The sequence below is a fragment of the Molossus molossus genome, unplaced genomic scaffold, assembly GCF_014108415.1.
Source record: "Molossus molossus isolate mMolMol1 unplaced genomic scaffold, mMolMol1.p scaffold_m16_p_17, whole genome shotgun sequence".
Taxonomy (NCBI): domain Eukaryota; kingdom Metazoa; phylum Chordata; class Mammalia; order Chiroptera; family Molossidae; genus Molossus; species Molossus molossus.
In genome coordinates, this window is record NW_023425352.1 from 1,363,006 (window position 1) to 1,383,713 (window position 20,708).

A 20,708-nucleotide genomic window follows, 5' to 3' on the forward strand; every position below is an offset into this window, starting at 1 on the left:
TGGGACCTCTGACCTGTGACTCGCTCCTGCTCTTGACCCCCTTCCAAGCGTGTCCCCCGCTGAGGAGCCTTTGCCCTGCCAACCCGACACCCCGGCCTTCATCTCACGCACCCCTGGGCAGCCAGGTGCCCTCCTGAGGCCCCGGAGCCCCTGGCACCCACAGGGACTCTGTGTGGCCTCTGCCACCTGAAGTGCCCATCCCGGCGGGCTCCTGACCTCCGAGTGATCCACGGAAGCCTCTCCCGTGCTCAGCCTGGTCCGTTATTCCCAGTTTCACAACATGAACAGCACCGGGGCGACGCTAAATTAAATTCCGGGAGCGGAATTCCTCAGTCGAAAGGAATTTCTCTTTGTTTTTATGGGCATTTTAAAAAATATATATTATTTGAAATTAATTTTAAACAAACAAAAATTACAGGAACAGTACAAAGAATATCTCTACACCTGTAACCTGGTCAGTTTCTCCCTCTCTCTCCCTCTCTCTCTCACACACACACACACACACACACACACACACGTTCTCCTGAACCCTTGGAGGCCAAGGAGCATACACCATGATCCCTTACCCATGTTCACCTCTGAATTAAAAGCTTGTTTTAAACCAGAATCACTCAGGAAACTGAACATGGATGTACCGTCGGCCCAGTGCTGGCTTTTACGCTGCCCCCGACCCCCCGTGTAGGTCACACCGCATCTCCTTGACGTGCCCCTTTGGGACTGTTCACAGGTTTTCATACCCACTGCCCGGTTACCAAGACCGTATTCCCTTCGGGTGGATCGCAAAAGTGCGAGCTAACTTCTGCTGAGAGTGCAAGTTATACACTAGGAAGCAGGCTTGCCTGTGCGTCTGTGCACAAAGCCTCCCCAATTCAGAAGTTAGATCTGCACGCTCAGTCCACTGCCGGCTCCAATGCCCTGCTGGGTGCGTGGGGACATGAGGTGGGTGCTGAGGGAAGCCGTATCTACGCAGGGCAGGCCCGGGTCCCAGGAGCAGCCCCAGGCACCAGCGGGCGCCCTGCCCCCGCCCTGCCCCCGCCCTGCCCGGGCTGCACTCTCCTGCCTCCAGGGGAGCGGAGGTTATGCAACTGGTGAGGAGAAGACAAACAGGCACCCCTCAGACGGCCCCGCCTCGGAAAGACTGAGCTGCGCCACCCCGGTAGCATTTAGCCAAGGAAGGGGAAAAGTCTGCCCACAACCAGAGCGTCAGTGGGGCACAGGCAGTAGAAAACAGACGCTGGGCAGAAAAAGAAATCGGAACGTCATGCGTCGAGTGTCTAGACTTACACACTGGGGACACATGAGCGATGTGGAAACCGGTCCCGCTTCTCCGGCTCCTCCCGGGAGCCCCTGGGGCCGCAGGCACAAATCCAGTCACCCCTGAGCCTGGTGGCCTGGCCACCGCGCCCTGACTCACATCTTCCCAGTACACTGTCCTTGCCCAGGTGATGTCCAGGAGCCACCTGCTTTAGCCGGCAGGAGGGAGGGCGCAGAGGGCACAGGGACAGGAGCTTGGCCACACCCAGTGCTGGTGACAGTGTGAGAAACGTGTCCAGGCTCCGGCTCCAGGGGCCGCGCGTGGTTAAGAGCAGATTTGGGGGGGGTGCTGGGTGCACTGTCCCTTTCGGTCCCCACAGCCCTGTGCAGTGGGTGAAATTGCTGTCCATAGATCAGAAGGACAATACAAGGCCGGGCCGGGCTGCAGCCCAGGCGCCAAGGTCCAGGGTTCCACCCTGGTCCCTGTACCGTCCCCTCTTGGGTTTACAGAGGCTGCGGTTTCCCAGCAACCAATTCAGCCAGGACTGGGAAGCCATGTGACCCCAGACTGGCTGTGCCCAGGGCAGGGCTGGAGCGCCCATCGGCCCGGCCCGCTGGTCATGGTCCTGGTGTCCGGTCTCCTAGCCTTGTTTGGAGCCACATGCGTCCCTCAGCTGATGCTCAGCTCCTGGACCTCTGGTTTTCACTGGGTTGCCTGCCCTTGGCTGCCAGTTACTTCTCTTCTTAGAGGTCACCACTAGGTTACCCGGTGCTAACTTCAATACCACAAAAGCTTCATTTCGAGGTCTGTTTTTCTGGAAGCCGAGTTCCCTGTAGGCCTCAGAGGATGAGACCCAGAGGTAGTTCCTGCCCACGCAAGGCTGCTGTGCACCCGGGGCACCGCGTCTCTCCGCGTGTCCACCTCTCCCTGACCCCGTCTGTGGTCCAAGGATCCCCGAGGGCGCAGGAATTCCCCGAGAAGTGCCGGCCGCCTCCACAGATGCCTGTGTCCCCGCTTTCCACAGGCGCCCGGAACACCACTGGGCACCCCTCTCGAATGTAGTCGTTCCTGAAGGGAACGCTTCTACAGTTAGTAACAGTCCCCACCAGTTACTGAGCGCCTGTGGGGCACAGACCCCCGGCTGGACTACTGGTCTAATTCCTAAGAACCCAGAGCGGGGCTGTTACCTCGGTTCGGCCCATGCAGTGGAGGTGACAGGAAATGAGGGATGGGCCCAAGCTCCCCGCAGGCAGCACAAGAGGGGCTTTGAACTGTCTGAGCGGCCTCCAGCCCGGGATCATGGCCAGCGCATGGGGAGCCGTGCTCCAGGCCTCCCCTTTCCTGACTGATGGTCACGATCCATCAGGGGATTGATCTTTGTGTTTCTTTACTGAAAAGGCTTTACATAGGTAGGAGGCTAAGACAAAACCCCATGGGACCCACCTCCCGGTGAGCAAATGGTAACATTTTGCTACATGTTAAGCGATGGAACTGAGCTATCCCAAAGCAGAAATCACCTGTGCCCCTCCCAGCCCTACCCCCGCCTCCCTCCCTGAAGACAGAGGAACACTCGCGACACAGACGTGCGTCCGTGACGGACGCATCATGTCGTGTAAACGTCTCTGGGACAGTAACGTCCTGTAACTGACTCTCTCCACGGACGTCAGGCCCTGTGCTCCCTCCACGTGGACACTGACCTGCCTCATTACCACTTCAGTGTAGTCGGCGTCAGGGTTCTGCTGAGTGAACAGACGGGTTTCCACTCCCTTCCTGGCGGCCCGATGTTACGCGTTTGGCTTCATTTTTCGCTGAGCCGGTCGCTGCTGCAAGGAGCTCCCTCATCTGCAGGTTCTTGCTCCTGGCTACTCTGTGGGCTGTGATCAGAGGGGCCTTTGTTACTTACAGACACGTTTCTCAAACAGAAGAGAGCACGGTCTCATTAAAAAAATTGTTTTTCTTTATTGATTTTAGAGAGAGAGGAAGGGAGAGGGAGAGAGATGGAAACATTGATGAGAGAGAACATTGATGGGCCGCCTCCTGCATGCCCCCCACTGGGGATCGGGCCCACAGCCTGGGCATGTGCCCTGACCGGGAATCGAACCGGTGACCTCTTGGTACATGGGTCCACGCTCAACCACTGAGCCACACCAGCCGGGCTTAAAAGCATTTTTTGGTTGTCAAGAACAAACCCCAGGTACAGCCCACAGCTCCCCACCTAGAACAGCCCGGGTTTCGGCTGGAGGGAGGTCTGGGGTCTGTGTGAGTTCCCCCTTGATTAAGGGCCTCGGGCTCCTGGTGAAGGGCAGTGTGTTTGACTGTGCTCAGGGGGGTGACCGCCCACAGGGACTGCCATGTGAGGTGCCAATATGCAGCCTCAGGGCAGAGGTTCAGCAAGGACCCTTCATCATAGAAATGAGACCCGGATCCGATTCCCGGAGCCCGCAGTCCCCGCCATGCGCCGCTAGCCCCGTTGGAGAGTCTCAGAGAACCTCCTGGGCCTGGGGTTTCAGGCGTGGATCCTGCCCCAGAGTCACCTCGCTCGCCGGCCAGTGGCAGCTGAGTCCCGGCGAGTTCTCTGTGGGGACGTGATACCAAGCAGCTCGATGACGTCTCCCCTCCTGCGGCGGCCCCCCCGTTACTGCCCAGACAGTGACAAATTTGGTCCTGTCTGGCCGGAGTCGAAGCCCATGCATCTGTAGGTGTCCCGAAAACAAATAAGAGGAAAGAGACAGTTCAACTGTGTCCCGAAATAGCGTGAAAGGTGGGTGGGTGACATTTCCGTTGCCCTTTGGAGTCACCATCTGGCTTGGGCTCCACCCACTATGACCACTTAAGTGGTGGGTGAAGAAGCTGCGATATATTTTGTTTTGTTTTGCTTTGTTAATCCTCACCCCAGGATATTTTTTTCCATTGATCTTTAGAGAGACTGGAAGGGAGGGAGGGAGGCGGGAGAGAGAGAGAAACATCGATGTGAGAGAGACATCGATGAGTTGCTTCCCGCACATGCCCCGCCCGGGGCCAGAAATCAAACCTGCAGCCCAGGTATGTGCCCTGGACCAGGAGCCAAACCCAGGACCCGTCCGCGCTCAGGCTGAGGCTGTGACCATTGAGGCGCACTGGCCGGGGCGAGGCTGCGACACGTTTCCAAGCCAGGGCGCCGTCTCCGTGCTCAGAGATGGGAAGTACCCGTGGGTGTACGGGACGCTGAAATGTCTCCCTAGATCGTCGAGTCCCAGGGCTGTCCCAGAAGCTGTCTGGGAGTCGTCTTGCCCTTAGAGAGCTGAGAGGTGGAGACAGCAGCGCTCTGTATTACTCCGTTCTGGATGCGGCCTTGGGGTGCCGCAGGCCAAGTGGAGTCCGGGGACCACCGTGACTCGGGGCTCCGCCCGCCCAGCTCGTCACCTCGTGCCAGGCACGGGGCTAAGCAGTCTGTGTGGACAGCTCAATAAGGGTCCCCAAAATGTCCCCATGCCAACCCCACCCGGCACCTGGGACTGTGTTAGGTCGCATGACAAGGGGGCTCACTGTCGCAGATGAGACCAAGGTGACTCTGGATGACCTGGAGATGGGGAGGGGATCCTGGCTTGTCACTTGGCCCGATGTGCTCACAAGGCCCTGGGATGTGGGCGAGGGAGGCCAGAGTCGGAAGGGAGAGGAAGCGGCTCCCCTGACTCGGAGAAGGAGGACGGGGCCTCCAGCAGCCAGGACGCGGGAGACGGCCGGAGCCGAGTCTCCGCAGGAGCCTTCGGAGGGACAAGCTCTGTCAGGGCCATTTTGCTCTTCAGGCCTCCGGAGCGGAGACAGGACGTGTGCGCATTCTCCAGCCGCTCAGCTCATGGCCTGCGTTTCGGCCGCAGCAGGAGATGACACGCCCTGTCACCTCGACCTCTGTCCTCTGGCAGCTGCGGTCACCAGTACTTCACAGATGGCAGAGCTGGGGCTGCAGAGCCACGGAGCAGCCCACGGGAAGGTCCACAGAGGGTGTGGGCAGGGCCCAGCCACGCCCAGTCTCGCCTTCGATCGGTGACCTTGAGCAAGTCACTCACGGCTCAGTCCTCCATCGGGGCTAGGACGAGAATGTGACCAAATCTTGGGGGGGGGCACCCAAAAACCTGTCATGGAGATTCTGTGTACAATACTTAGAAATAAAGTTGTAAAAATCCATGGTGAACAAAATATCACAATTTTAAATAAACGGTGCATCTCAATTCCCCCATCTGGGAAAGTAAGGCGTGTCCCAAGTTGGTGGGGCAGCTCTGCAGGATTAAAGAAAAGAATGGCCCTGCCGTGGCTCCGTGGACTGAGCATCGTCCCGTGGACTGAGAGGTCCCAGTTCGATTCCCGGTCAGGGCACGTGCCCCGGCTGTGGGCTCGATCCCCAGCAGGGGGCGTGCAGGAGGCAACCCATCGATGTTTCTCTCTCACGTTGATGTTCCTCTCTCCCTCTCTCTCCCCTTCCCACTCTGTCTGAGGATAAATGGAAAAATATCCTCGGGTGAAGATTTAAAAAATAAAAAAGAACCGATGAAGCGTCTGGGGAAGACCTCCTCGTTAATGATGGCGAGTGTGGCCCTGGCCGGCTTGGCTCAGCGGTTAGAGCGTTGGCCTGTGGTCCGGAGAGACCCGGGTTCGGTTCCCGCTAAGGGCACGTACTTCGGTTGCAGTTTGTCCCCGGTCCTGGTTGGTTGTGCGGGTGGCGACCACTCGATGTGTCCCTTTCATGTCGCTGTTTCTCTCTCTCTCTCTCTCCCTCTCTTTCTCCCTCCCACTCTATCTGTAAAAAACAAAAAACAAAAATGATGGCAAGTGTGGGGGGCCGCTCAGGGCTCTAGCGCCAGGCTGCTGAGGGCCAAACCCCAGCTTGGCGCTCGCCCTCCCAGTGACCTTGGGCAGGTCACTTACCATCGCTGCATCTGAGGCCCCCGTGGGCGGTATTGCCTCATTCCTACTCACTTTGTCACCAACAGTGTGATTTTCCCGCCTCCTAACGGGTCCCCTCAATCTTTTCTGACCAGGCTGTTTACTTTCAATGAGTTTCATCTTCTGAAAACACTGCTTTTGTGGGTCTACTTGCAACTGAACCACAGAATTCGGACCATGCCGACCTATGAGACCATGCTGACATTTTTTAACAGGTAACGTAACTTGTGTGGGTTGACGGCAGGGTCCCACACCTTTTTTCCTCCTCGTGGTGGGGTGCGGGGGGCGTCCATGGTGTCGTATCGCACGGCATCATTCAGAGAGCCCAGAATACAGTGTTCTCTCCGGGGCCCAGGGTCGTGGGATACCCCGGACCCACTAGATTCCCGGGAAAAGTGAAGGAGACGTAGGTGTCGGAATATCGGGACAATCCTGTGCTGCTGCTCACGTGTTCTGTGTCCGATGGGAGACACGATGCTGAAGGTGCTGCTCCTATTCGGGGGCGTCCCCAGACCACACTGACCTCAGTCGGACCACGCCCTTCTCGCTGGCGTTTCTGCCAAGCGCACATGGGTCTGAACGTGCCGGGCAGCTGGGAAAGCAGTGCATGTTTACCGGTTTCGTAGCGGTCGCCTGTTTCTTAGACCCGACACCTCTCGGTCCTGAGGGCTGCGTGGCTGCCGTTCACGTGGAGAGGGACCCTGACAGCAGGATGAGCGCCGCTGGGTTCGCTCGCTGGGTTCGCTCGCTGAGCGCGGGCTTCCCATAAGCCTCTGTTTTGGTCTCAGTGACCTGCCTGACGCTCACGGGCTGGTTTCATTTTCCCATTTTCCAGACGAGGGAACGGAGGGAGAGACGAACTGTCTCATCAGAGGGCACCTGTGGGATAAGGGCGGAGCCTGACCTGCACCGAGACCCACCGAATCCCAGATGCTTGGCTACCCGCTCCCAGAAGGGCCGCAGGGACCCCTCTCTTGAGCCGGTCTCACTTGTTCAGCACCAGCTCCCTGGGCAGAGTTCAGAAGATCCTGCGGCTGCCTCTGGGCTCCGTGTTGGCGAATTACTTCTCCTATTGCCTTGCAGTGCGTTCCTTCCCTCGCCTGTGAGGGTGTCAGCCATGCAGCCGGGGGCAGGGAGCAGGGGGCAGCGGGAAATCCACAGTTCATGGGCTCCGTGCAGCGTGTCCCGGGGCCTCTGCTAAAACCGTGCTGCTCACGCCGTCCAGGCCGGCTCGGCAGTGTGGTGACCCTGCAGCCAGAGACAGCCCTGGGGGCCCTCAGAAGATACGCCCTGCGCCGGAGGTAGCTGGTAGCATTGCCTTTACTGCCGGGCTTACCTGCAGGGCGGGGCCGCCACGCACGGCGAGGTGTGTTCAAGCCCGTCAGGAGGCTCCCTTTCTCGTGCACACGTGAGCTCAGCACATGCACGCGTCCTCCGTGTCTCGGTCGCCTGTGGGCCTGTGTGAGCCAAGTTTCGTTTGCCTTGTTCCGAAGCACCGCAGCTTTTCCGGAAACATCTGTGCACCGTGTTCACGCACGAGCCCGTGTTTTTTCTGTCTCGTTATTTGGGGAAAGCGGTCGTCAGTGCCAAGATGATGTGCACTTTGCTTCGTTTCTGTATAATTTGCCTCGAACCCAGCTATTTTCATCGCTTCCCCTCGCCTGCACTTTTAATAGCCCGAGAGACACTTTTTCCTGTGAGTCACGCGCACCGGGAAGCGGTGCTCCTGGGCTCCAGGTGGGGTCTCGTCCTGGAAGCGTCTCAGGGCCCGGAGGTGGGAAATGAGCTGATGCGGGTGAGTCACCGGACTGTCCTCCGTGTGAGGGAAACAAGCGGGACCGAGAGCGAAGGCCTGTGGCCCCTCCACTGAAGGCGGGCGCCTGGGCCTCCGGGCTCCAAGGCTGTTCCCGACACGGCACCTCTTGGCTCATAGCGTCTCCACGCCTCTGGATCTGTGTCCACTCCATCCGGCCCCAGCCTCAGCCCTCCCAGGGCATCTCCCCAAGCCCCGGACCCTGCGGTCTTCCTCGTTGGAAATATTTGCATGTTTTCAAATCATTGCACAGTCCCGGCCTAAGGGGTCCTGTCAGCGTCTGTGTGAGGGCCTGTGTCCGGGGACGGCCGCGTCTGTGCGAGGCCCGTGTCCGGGGACGGCCGCGTCTGTGCGAGGCCCGTGTCCGGGGACGGCCGCGTCTGTGCGAGGGCCGTGTCCGGGGACGGCAGCGTCTGTGCGAGGGCCGTGTCCGGGGACGGCAGCGTCTGTGCGAGGGCCGTGTCCGGGGACGGCAGCGTCTGTGCGAGGCCCGTGTCCGGGGACGGCAGCGTCTGTGCGAGGCCCGTGTCTGGGGACGGCAGCGTCTGTGCAAGGGCCCGTGTCCAGGGACTGGAGCAGGATGCCTCCTGCACCTGTGAACTAGCCTGGCTCCGTCTCTTCCTCTCCCCTCCTGCCAGCGAGACTCGTGTCCCCCAGGAGAACAAACAGGACAGCCTGGACCTCAGACGCTCTTCCCCGCAGGGCTCCAGGCTCTCACACGTGGCTCGTTGTTAGCATCATGGGTGGTCCCGTCCCTGCTCGCCCGTCTGCTCCGGACCAGTGGTGTCTGCAGGGTGCTCCCTAGTCGGTGGCCTCCCCTCCGCCAGGGATAGGATGGAGGGAGCGAGAAGGCTGTGGCTGAGCTGCCCTGAAATTACAGCCTGTGCCCGTCACAGGGGCCTGCCCCCGCCACAGGGGCCTGCCCCGGGCAGCGCCTTCCGGGAAGGCCTTGTTCAGGGGCCTGAGAGGAGGACCCAGAGTCAACCTCAGTGTGTCTTTCAGCATCAAGAACCTGTGAACTGCCCCGGCCGGTGTGGCTCAGGTGGTTGAGTGTCGGCCCTGCACCAAAAGGTCGCCAGTTTGATTCCCAGTCAGGGCACATGCCCGGGTTGCAGGCTCGATCCCCAGTGGGGGGTCTGGCAGGAGGCGGCCAATCGAAGTTTGTTTCTAAAAATCAATAATAAGCCCAGCCAGTATGGTTCTGAGGTTGAACGCCCAAGGGGTCACCGCTTCAATTTCCGGTCAGGGCACGTGCCCAGGTTGTGGGCCCGATCCCCAGTGGGGGGCATGCAGGAGGTAGCCAGTCGATGTTCTCTCTCCTCGATGTTTCTATCTCTCTCCCCCTCTCCCTTCCTCTCTCTCTAAAATCAATAAAGAAAAAATATTTTTAAAATAATAATAAATAAAAATCAATAATAATTTTTTAAAATCTTGGGGGGGGAGTCTGTCATCCCTGGGAAGGGGGAGGCTCAAGCGGAAGAATGTCCCCCGGCACCCTCTCTCAGGGCCGTGTTCCCGTCGACCGTTCGACAGGTACTTGCTGGGCACCTGCCGTGGGCACAGCTCAGCAGACAGAGGGCACAGCTGTCTCGTCATGATCTCCACACACACTCCTGCCCCCACCCCGGGGGAGGCAGCACCACCTCCCCTGCTGGTGAAACCACTGGTCTCCGGTGTGGCTGTCGCCAGCCCCAGGTCCTCGCAGTGTTCTGAGGGCCCTCCATTGCTCTGTGCCTCCACCAGCTTCCCCAAGAGGTGCTCCGTTCTAGAGCAGGACGAAGGACGCGGCTGGACGGCGCTCTTCCTCTGCCTGCGTCTGCACGGCGTCACCAAAGGTAGACCGGCCTGTGGGTGTGTCCGCGACAGGCTGCGGGGGACCCCCCACCAGGGGCCTCCTCTGAGCTGGGTGAGGCCTGGGCAAATCACCGCCCAGCCTCCGTTCCTGTGTCTGTAAATGGCTGTCAGCGGAGTGTCCATGAACGTGGTGACGTGTGGAAGGGGCCACTCCCCGCAGGCACACGGCCGCCAAAGGCCACGCTGCTGCCGTCTCCCGTGGCCTGGCCCCGGCCCCGGAGCAGCCCCCTTGGGTGGCTCGTGTCACGGTTTGGGAGAAAACTCGGGGGCTGCGCTCCAGACTTGAGCTCCCCCACCTCAGGCTCTGGCCCAGGGTAAGGCAGCTGGGCTTGGAAAGAGGAGGGAGATACTGGGGAGGATGTTCTGGGCAGCCCAGAGGCCACCCAGTGAGATCTGTGTTTGAAAGGACACTTGGGACTTCCAGCAATCCAGATACAACGAGTGGCTCTAAAGCGCAGGGTTGGGTGATGGGGCCCGGGCATTGTTGTCCACGTGGCTCCTAGACACTCCATAGACACTGATGATCTGATCTCAACCCTCCGTCCTGGGCAGGATTGGGGGTGGGGACGGTAGGCGAATGGGGGACGTGCTGTGTGATGTCCCGTTTGGGTTCCACACACCTTTGCTCCCCCAGGCCCAGGGAAGGACCTCCAAGCCTCAGCTCCTGACTTCCCCCTTTTCCCTCTGTAACTGAGTCTCGGGCTGTTCTCTCACGAACAAATCCGTGAAAAGGTTCCCTCTGTGTGTCCCCCAGGCGAGGACCTGGACGTGTTGCGGCACATTAACTTCTTCCCCGAGGCCTGGCTGTTCCAGGTGGAGGCCAGCCATTACCACGCAGTGAGTGGCCAGCGCGCGGGAAGGCAGAGACGAGCGCACTGCTTTCTGACTGCCTTTTCTGGGGATGTGTTTTGCATTTGGAATCTCTGGGCCTCTGAGGTCAGGGTATCTGGGTCCTCCGCCAGGGGAAGTGGACAGAGCCAAGCCCAGACGGGGCGGAGGGAGGAGGCCTTGGCGCCAGGCTCAGAGCATCTGTCCTGCCGAGCTGGAGAGGCACATGGGTGGAGGATACCGGCCACACCCAGCGGACACGAACGTCACATGTGCTTGTTACCAAAAATTTCCAAAACGCAGAAAAATTGAAAGAAAGAAAATACAGGTCGAATATATACCCTCGGACCTGTCACCCAAAGACAACCATCGCTAATGTCTTACTGCATGTTGCTGCCTTTCACTCTTTTTTGGTTTATTTTTATTTTTTGTTTAATCCTCACCCAAGTATATTTTTCCACTGATTCTTAGACAGAGTGGGAGAGGGGAAGGGAGGGAGAGAGAGAGATAGAAACATTGATGAGAGAGAAGACCCACTGGCTGCCTCCTGCACGCTGCCCCCCCGGGATCAGGCCCACAACCCGGGCCTGTGCCCTGTCCGGGAATCGAACCGGTGACCTCTTAGTGCAGGGTCGACGCTCAACCACTGAGCCACACTGGCTGGGCTTACTCTTGTTTTTAAATACACTCAATTAAATGGGTTCACTAACATCATTTTTTTTTAAATTCCTCACCCAAGAATGTTTTTCTATTTATCTTCAGATAGAGTGGGAGGGAGGGAGAGAGACAAAGGGAGAGAAACATCGATGTGAGAAGGACATGTCAACTGGCTGCCTCCTGCACAACCCTAATCAGGGCCAGGGACGACCCACAACCAAAGTGTGTGCCCTTGACCGGAATCCAACCCGAGACTCATGGGTCCACAGGCCAACACTGTAACCACTGAGCCAAACCGGCCAGGGCACTAACACCATTTTTAATGGCTACAAACTCTTCTCCCAAGAGGATGTTCTATGACCAGGGCTACTCTGCCATTCCTTTATCATAGGAAATGTTTCTACTCCCTAGTTAGTGATTATAAATGCCTCCATGGTGAACACAGCTGCACATGGTGTTTGTTTTACTATACTTGGAGTTATTTTCTTTTTTTTTTATCCTCACTCGAAGACATTTCTGCATTTGTCTTCAGATAGAGCAGGAGGGAGAGAGGGAGGAAGAGAGAGAAACATCGGTGTGAGAGAGACACATCGAATGGTTGCCACCCACACAACCCCAACCGGGGCCGGGGACAAACTGCAACCGAGGTACGTGCCCTTAGTGAGAACCGACCCCGGGACTCCCTGGTCCGTGGGTCGATGCTCTAACCGTTGAGCAAACCGGCCAGGGCTTGGAGCTATTTTCTTTTTTTTTTTTTTATCCTTACCCGAGGACATTTTTCCATTTTTTTGTTCAGATAGAGCAGGAGGGAGAGAGAGGAAGAGAGAGAGAGGGAAACATCGATGTGGAAGGGACACATCGAGTGGCTGCCACCCGCACGACCAACCAGGGCCGGGGACAAACTGCAACCGAGGTACGTGCCCTTAGCGGGAACCGCACCCGGGTCTCTCCGGACCGCAGGCGGACGCTCTAACCGCTGAGCCAAACCCGCCAGGGCTTGGAGCTATTTTCTCATAGGAGATTCTCGAGTGGAAAATACTGGCCCCCAAAGGAATGTGCATTTTTGTTCTTGATTCATATGAACAAATGTGGACCCAAACCACTGTCCTCCACAGTCACGGGCGCCTGTCACGTCAGCCACGCAGCGCAGGTCTGCGCCAGAGCTTCTGTCACCATCTCGTTCCAACGCGCACTCCGTCCTTACGGGACTGCGCGTGTTTTCCCGCCTGGCCTTCCCCTTTGTGACCTGTCCACGCAAACGGTCGTGCTTCCGTTTCCAATCCCGCGCTCTGAGGGTCGAGGCGGCCAGCGCCGGGGTTCTGAACGTGTCTGAGTCACTGGTTGACATTCAGCTCAGCTCAGCAAGTACCTGCTGGGCCGGCCGCAGAGCCGGTGCCCGGCCCCGCACAGCACTGCGGACCGTGGTCCAGGCCCCTCTCGGAGCCGTGCTCTGGCCCAGCAGGGAGGCCAGGCCGCCGAGGCAGAGGACAGTCGCCGGGGCTGGACATCTCAGGCAGCCCCCACGGCCCCTTCCTCTGACCCCTGCTGCCAACGCCATCCCCCCCCCAGCCTGCAGGTGGAGCTGGCCCTGAGGGGCCACTTGCCCTCGGCCGTAGGACTGTGCCCATCGGTCAGGCCCTTAGGGGTGTGCATTTCCCGTCCCCAGGGAGACCCCTCAGGCAGTTGGCTGGCTCTGGTCTTCGAGTCTCTAAAACCAAGGAGCCAGAACTCAGGAGGCAGTCCCGGCCCGGGGCCTGGCTGAAGGGCTGAGTGTAGGACCCCAGACAGACCTCTGTGCGCCCAGTGGGTCCTGAGGACCAGCGCGTGAATGTGCAGGCGAGTCGGGGGTCGGGCCGCCGTGGTATGCTGTGTGTTTCCCTGCAGGTGGAAAACGGGGGCGACATGGTCCACGTGAGAGACTTCGCCAGCGAGGCTGTGAGATTCGGGGTGCTCTTCGATCAGGTACCGCCCGCCGGCCCGAGCAAGGGAGGGACCGCCCTCCTGGGCTTGGCGAAGGACCTCCGTGGGGGCGCTTCCTACCTCGGGTGGGAGGCCCGGGTGAAAAGGGAAGTTGTAGGGATCCCTTCTGCGCGCTCACCACCCCCCAGGAAATGAAATTCTCAAGGCAGGGGCCTGGGACAGGCCATTCGGTAACCCGATGCGCACATCCAAAGTGTCCCCTCGAGGGTGACCCACTGGGTCTTCAGGGATGGGGACCTTTCCCTGGGGTGCAGGACTTTCCACTCTAAAACTGGGAAGGGCCTAGGCAGACTGGCGTGAGTGGGTGGTCCTCTCTCCCACACGCAGAAATGCCACTGCTCCCTGAGAGAAGCCACCGCCGGCCTGGGTGGAAGGCGACCGTGTGAACCTATCCTGCAGCTATTCTGATGGTCTCTAGGCTGGAAGTAATAGTGGGGAGGGGAACTCGGCTGCAAGGCACCTGGGTGCAAAGTCGCCGGGAGCCCCTGGCCTGGAGACTGCACCTGGCTTCCCTCTGATGGGCAAATGCGCCAGGAAACAGGCCTTCACTTCCAATTTCTTTTTTTTTAATCCTCACCTGAGGACATTTCTGCATCTCGTTCCAACGCGCACTTCCGTCCTTACCAGGATTGCAAGTGTTTTCCCACGTGGCCTTCCCCTTTGTGAACTGTCCACGCAAACGGTTGTGCTTCCGTTTCCAATCCCACGTTCTGAGGGTCAAGGCGGCCAGCGCCGGGGTTCTGAACGTGTCTGAGTCACTAGTTGACATTCAGCTCAGATCAGCAAGTACCTGAGCTTCAGGGAGAGAGGGAGGGAGAAAGGGAGGAAGAGAGAGAGACACACATTGACTGGCTGCCAGCCATATGACCCCAATTGGGGTTGGGGACAAACCACAACCAAGGTACGTGCCCTTAGCGGGAACTGAACCGGGACTCTCTGGTCTGCGGGCCGACGCTCTAACCACTGAGCAACCGGCCAGGGCTCATTAAGGTTTTTCAAAGACACCCGGTAGGGAGCTCAAGAGAACTCAGGGCCCTGAATCTATCACCAGGCTCTGCTCCAGGTCCATCCCTTGCTCTCAGAGACCTGCCCACCTGGATGGACTGCAGACCACCCACCGGGGCCAGGATACCTTGCAACACTGCGAGTAGAGAGTGTCCCTTAGTCCCATCATACTGGAGCAGAATGCTTTCAAAGGTCTGCAGGTCCTCTAAGATCACGCCTGACTCACCCTTTTCTCTGCTCTAAGGGACGGGGAGTCACCCAGGGCTCTCCTGCAGGATTTTCCGAGTCACTACAACGTGGCTTTCCTGTGCTTCCTACACTGAACTTGCCACTGGGTGTAAAATCCGTTGTCAAACCCTTGTTCCTGTAGCTGGACTTTGATTTGCGCTGTCCTCTTGCCTTTGATGCCGAGGGTTTTTCTGGTCACCTTGCTTTCTCTTTCCCGATTTAGGGATATACGACTTATTCCGAGATGATCGCTGTGTATGGATTCTTCTTCGAGATCAAGGGGATCAGAAACAGTGCTACCTCCTACACTTTCTACATGCAGGTAGGGGGACAGAGCGCAGGACAGGTGTGTCTCCGAAATGGCCTTTTGGGTTCAGAGTCAATTATACTCAGTTAACGGGGATCGACGAGTCATGGTTTCATAACTAATGACTGTGCGGTGAGCCGGGTGCCAGTCACACTCAGAGATGCGATGCCCTCCCGGGAGGCTCTTATTGTGCATCCATTTGACAGGTGGAGGTGTCGAGGCTGAGTGTCTCCGTGGTCACGTGGCCTCTATTGGCAAAACTGGGGTTGAATTCTAGACTCTAACTCCAGATTTGGGGCTCAGTTCTTCTTCATGACCTACAGGATGGGGGGTGCTTTGAAGGTGGTGTTACTCGGTGGCAGTAACAGGAAGTGCCCGCAGCAGACAGGGAATGGTCTGATGCAAAGTGGCAAAGCAGGGCAGCGGGCAGGACACAGAGAAGCCAGGAGGGTGGGTGGCCTCGCCGGGTGCTCTTTAGGACAGGCAGGAGAGGGCTTGTTTGAGAGCAGAGTCCGAGTCAGGTGCCCAGCATGGCCGTGCCAAGCCCGTGAGCCCCTCCTCTGTGTCCAGGCCCTTGCTCGCTGGGCTGTGGGGAGTGTCCACGTATGAAACTGTGTGGAGGGCTTATCCAGACAGGCCTGACACGCAGAGCATGTACAGGGATGATGATGATGATGATGACGATGATGATGACGATGACGACGACAACGATGATGACGATGACAGTGACAATGACGATGACGACGACAATGATGATGATGGTGACAATGACGATGATGATGATGACGATGATGGTGACGGTGACGATGATGACAGTGATGGTGACGATGACGATGATGATGATGACAATGATGACGATGATGACGGTGACGACAATGATGATGACAATGATGATGATGATGATGACGATGACGATAATGATGACGATGATGACGATGATGACGACGATGACGACGACGGTGATGATGACGACGACGGTGATGATGACGACGACGGTGATGATGACAATGACGATGATGATGATGATGGACAGCCACGATGAGCGACTTACATTTCACGAGGATTTCCTTATAAGTCTCTAACATTTCAGGCTCCTTGAGACACTGTATCTTCTTCACCTTTGTACTATCACCGCCACTCACAGCACCTGGGACACAGGGAGGTGTGTTTGCATCGTGAATGGGTAAACGAGTAAATGCGTGAGTGAAGAGACTAGGATTGTGGTCCCAGCTTCGCCACTACCCTTGAGCAGTTCACGCCTCCTCCTTGGTCTTCAGGGACTCGGGCGTCTCCCTACACAGTGGATTTCACAGGGTGGAAAAGATGGATCCTCTAACCACACCCATCCAAGTGCTCAGATGAATGCGATGTGGGTTTTTCAATTCTGGCCAAGCAGTAGGAAGAAGACCTTCCAATGCAATGAGCTTGGCTGAACGGCATTCCTCTGGGTTGGCCAAGCCCCAGGCCACTGGCCCGTGGTTTGCTGAGTCAGCAGCAGGGGGCTCAGGAGTGGTTTGCTGAGTCAGCAGCAGGGGGCTCGGGAGTGGTTTGCTGAGTCAGCAGCAGGGGGCTCGGGAGTGGTTTGCTGAGTCAGCAGCAGGGGGCTCAGGAGTGGTTTGCTGAGTCAGCAGCAGGGGGCTCGGGAGTGGTTTGCTGAGTCAGCAGCAGGGGGCTCGGGAGTGGTTTGCTGAGTCAGCAGCAGGGGCTCGGGAGTGGTTTGCTGAGTCAGCAGCAGCGGGCTCAGGAGGTGGGATGGGGACACACCCTCCTGCGCTCTGCACACATCCTCCAGGAGGGTCACGTGTGGGGAACCGGGTGCTGCCAGCGCTGTGTCAGCTCCCCCTCAGGCGATCACCCTCCTTGCAGAGAATGAGGCCCACGGACGCGGGATTCCCCTCCTCGCTGTGCCAGCGTGGCCTGGTGAGCCTGAGGGCGCAGCGCCTGGTCAGGTACGAGATCCGAGCCGAGGCCCTGGTGGACAGCCAGTGGCAGGAGTTCCGGACCGGCCCCATCACGCAGCAGTTCCGCTTCGGCCGGCCGGCCTGCAAAAGCCAAGTGAGCAGCGTTCTTTCGTCTCGTTTCGTTTCGGCTCTCTCTCCTGCACCCCTTTTGGGGGTCACTTAGAGAGAGAGGAAGGGAGAGGGGGAGAGAGAGAGAAACATCGATGAGAGAGAACATGGATTGGCCGCCTCCTGCGTGCCCCCCACTGGGGATCGGCCCACCACCTGGGCACGTGCCCTGACCGAGAATTGAACCGGCGGCCTCTTGGTGCAGGGTTGACGCTCACCCACTGAGCCACACCAGCTGGGCTTGCTCAGTTTCTTAAGGCTTACCACAGCTTTGAATGATGCTACAGAGCAACCTCCTAGCATAGAAAGCTGGGGATACAGAATAGCGTACCCCAAACCACGCTGCTCGATGAGGGTCCCGCCAGGTCCACTTTACAGTGTCAAAGGGTGTTTTCTGGAGGGGGGAGGTTTGGTCAGTGTGTTTGCTGCCGCTACCTCCACCCTTGGCTGGACAGCCACCCGTCACTTCTACCGAGATCCATGGCCCGGCCCACCTGCCCCCCAGGCCAGGCCGCCACACAGGCGGGTTCAGCGCTGGCCTGGGTCTCGATGGCTGTGCTTCAGAAATTGCCCCAGAGTTGGGGGGAGCTCTGGGCTGTGAATTGTGGGAGGTCGGGGGCCTCCTGTGCTGCCCTCTGGGGATGGGACTTGGCCTCCAGCCAGAGGGTAAGTCTCAGTCCCGGCGGCTCATCGGAATCACCTGGCCCTTTGCAAGGCCCCCGGCCTGCGTGCCACCCAGGTGAGACCAGGTGGTTCGCAGTGGGGCCAGGTGACTTTTAAAGCTTCCCCAGTCATTCTCGACGGTGTTAGAAACCAGAATTGCAGTGTCCTTTGTGGCGGTGGGCGCAGCCGGGTAAGACCTGGGCTCTGGACTCTATTGAGGTTACACTTACATTTTTAAAGTGTATTTTAAAGGCCTTGGGTGGGCGATTTGAACGTGAGGCCGGAGTTGCGAGCGGACGGCCTCAGCCCCAGAGCGTGGCGTGTTCCTCGTAAAGGCCCCTTCGCCTGGCTCTGCTCGTCCTTCAGGTCTTGGAAGTCCAAACCGTGGGCAAACCCATCTACGCGAGTTTCTCATTCATCTTCCCGGCATCCTGACGGTTTCCAGAAGAATCTACGGAACCATTTTCCTCCACCGGCCCACCTGAGAGAAAATAAAGACGTTGAAGGGCCTACTCAGGCTTCGGCTGGTCTCCCTCAGGAGCGGTGGTCTCGGTGGGACCTCTGCCCGTGGTCTGTCCATTTGGGGCTGAGCCACTGGCTGGCTCGTAAGCAACGAAAATTGGTCCCCTACAGCTCTGGAGTCTGGAAGTCTAAGATCAAGACCCTGGCGCTTTCGCGGTGTGTCTGGGGAGGGCCCACTGCCTGGCTCCTCCCTGTGCCGCACCTGGCAGGGGGGCGGGGCTGTGGGCGTGGCTGCCGGCGGGGCCTTTGACAAGGGCGCTAATCTGTTTGTGAGGGCTCCACCCTCGTGAACTAAGCGCCTCCCAAAGGCCCGTCTCCCGATGCCATCACTTTTGGGGGGGCAGACCACAGCGCCCCCATGTGTATCGTGTGAGGGTGGAAGGCACCAGAGCTGGGGGCCCATTTGCCATCACTGACCCCAAGGTCAGCCCTGACTTCGCATTCGTGGGGCCCTCTGACGGGAGCACCAGCTGCAAGGACACCTCCCCTGGGGCACCAGTTCCCGTGGCTGGTCCCTGGCAGCTTGGGCTCGGCCAGAGCAAGGGGTCAAAGGGCAAGGGCGGCGTTAGAAGGTTCAGAGTGACTCACCTGCTGGCCATCCACCATTTTATTTTTTTAAATATGTTTTTATTGATTTTTAGAGAGAGGAAGGGAGAGAGAGATAGAAACATCCATGTGAGAGAGACATTGATCGGCTGCCTCCTGCACACCCCGCACTGGGGATCGAGCCCGCAACCCAGGCATGTGCCCTGACCGGGAATCGAACGGGGACCCCTCAGTCCCTGGGACGACGCTCAGTGCACTGAGCCACACCGGCCGGGCCGTTCTGCCATTTCAGTGAACCCTGTGGCTTGGGAAAAGGTAGGTGAGAGCTCTCTTCCCACTTTGTGGGTTTGTTCCTATGGCATGTGACAAAGTGCCGCTGCTCGGTGGTGTAGAGCGGCACACTTATTGTTACATCCCTGTTGTGGGTCAGGAGTCCAGGCATGCGTTGGGTCCCCTGCCAGGGTCTCACACCTATGATCGGGTGGCAGCGGGGCTGTGTCCCCACCCGAACAGGTGCGGGGAGAACCCTGGCCAGGCTCCTGAGGCGGTTGGCAGGTTTGTTTCCTTGCAGCTGGATGGCTGAGGGCCTGGCTGCGGACCAGCTGTGGGCAGAAGCCACCCATGTCCTCGAGGCCCCTGGGGTGAGGACCGTGGGCTGCACTCTGCCTCCAGAACCAGCAACAGGAAGACACAAGAGGCAGGAAGACTTGGGGTGTCAGGGAGAGGGGCCCTTTGCCATCACTTCTACCTCCTCCTTGTAGGCGGAGAGACGGAGGCTCAGAGAGGTGGAGTCGCAGTTCTGGTCGGAAGATGCTTACGGAGCACCTCTGACCCACTAGGCACTTGACATGCACCCCTCGCTGAGTTTCTCCAGCCCCCTGTGAGGTCAGTGCAGTATCCACGCCTGGGAGAGAGGAAGCTGGGCCCCAGAGAGCAAGGCCTTTACGAGTTCAAGGTTCTTCAAAGTGGCAGAGCTGGGGGGCAACCAGAGGGCCCACTGAGAAGAGAGGAAATGTTTTGCGGTGCTTAACTCAAGTATGTGTTGAATACCTACTAGTCACTCGACAGAAACTTGCGCTGAGCATGTGGGGTGCACGTGTGCAGTCACATCTGATTCCAAAGGGGGCGCTGGTCTCACTGAGGATGTGCACACACACACACACACGCACACGCACACGCACACACATGCGCCTTGGAGGATGGACGTGGTACACCGGAGACGTTCAAGCAGCTAAGCGTAGGCCCATCGCCAGGACTGTGTGCATCAGAATCACAAAGGAGGTGGTGCAAAGCAGATCCCGGGCCCCACCTTTCAGAGGCTGATTTGCAGTCTGGGAGACACCTGGGCATCTGAGGCAGGAGGTCCGCATCATGCCCAGAAAGGGCTCCGATTGGAAAACGGGGTTCTCCACTGCACCCCACACACCAGATTGTCTTCCTTACCCGGTGCAAAAAATTTTTAAAAACTATCAACAAACCTGTGAGTCTATCTCACCACTGTGGCTGATTTTATTTTCAACACCAATTTCCTAGAATACGAAATAACCTTAACAAAGCGCCCTCCTGTGGGTCCAACCCTTTCCACTAGGGGGCGGGCTCTGCCTCAGAAACGGGAACCAGAATTTCCGCGGCGGGAACTGGCAACCTAGAGCCCGCCCTGAGGCAGGTCCTTGCCGGGTGGTTGAGAGTGAACTTTGTACTTTCCAGGTGAGGCTGAGTGACTCGAACATCCAGTGTCGATGTCACAAAACCTCTGAACTTGGAACGTATAAGTGAGGAGACGAAGTTTCTTAAGATGATCTTACAAGCTCTTCTTACAAGTGGAAATGTCTTAGACTAGAGGTTAAAACCTACAGTCACAGTACCCAGAGCAGTGACCCCGAGTGCTAGTCAGTGCAACGTCCTAAGTGCCATGTCCAGGACCATCTGGCCCACCGCCCCAGCCCCCCCCCCCGCCCCCCGAGATGGCCAGGATCCTCTCCATGCACAGCGACGCTGCGGGTCCTGAATTCAGGCATTCAAGGATCTGGGTCCTAGCTTTGCTCCTTACCAGCGGCGTGG

General features: G+C 58.2%; 1 protein-coding gene across 1 annotated transcript in view; it reads left to right on the plus strand.

Moving 5' to 3' along the window:
* BTBD16 (BTB domain containing 16) overlaps positions 1-18,014 on the plus strand; it is a 32,747-nt gene extending 14,733 nt beyond the window's left edge. Inside the window, exons 9-15 of the mRNA XM_036265899.1 lie at positions 6,271-6,390; positions 9,732-9,823; positions 10,597-10,679; positions 13,212-13,289; positions 14,764-14,862; positions 16,714-16,902; positions 17,946-18,014. Coding sequence (XP_036121792.1) covers positions 6,271-6,390; positions 9,732-9,823; positions 10,597-10,679; positions 13,212-13,289; positions 14,764-14,862; positions 16,714-16,902; positions 17,946-18,014 — 730 coding nt within the window. The remainder of the gene's footprint in view (positions 1-6,270; positions 6,391-9,731; positions 9,824-10,596; positions 10,680-13,211; positions 13,290-14,763; positions 14,863-16,713; positions 16,903-17,945) is intronic.
* Positions 18,015-20,708: the final 2,694 nt, after the last annotated feature.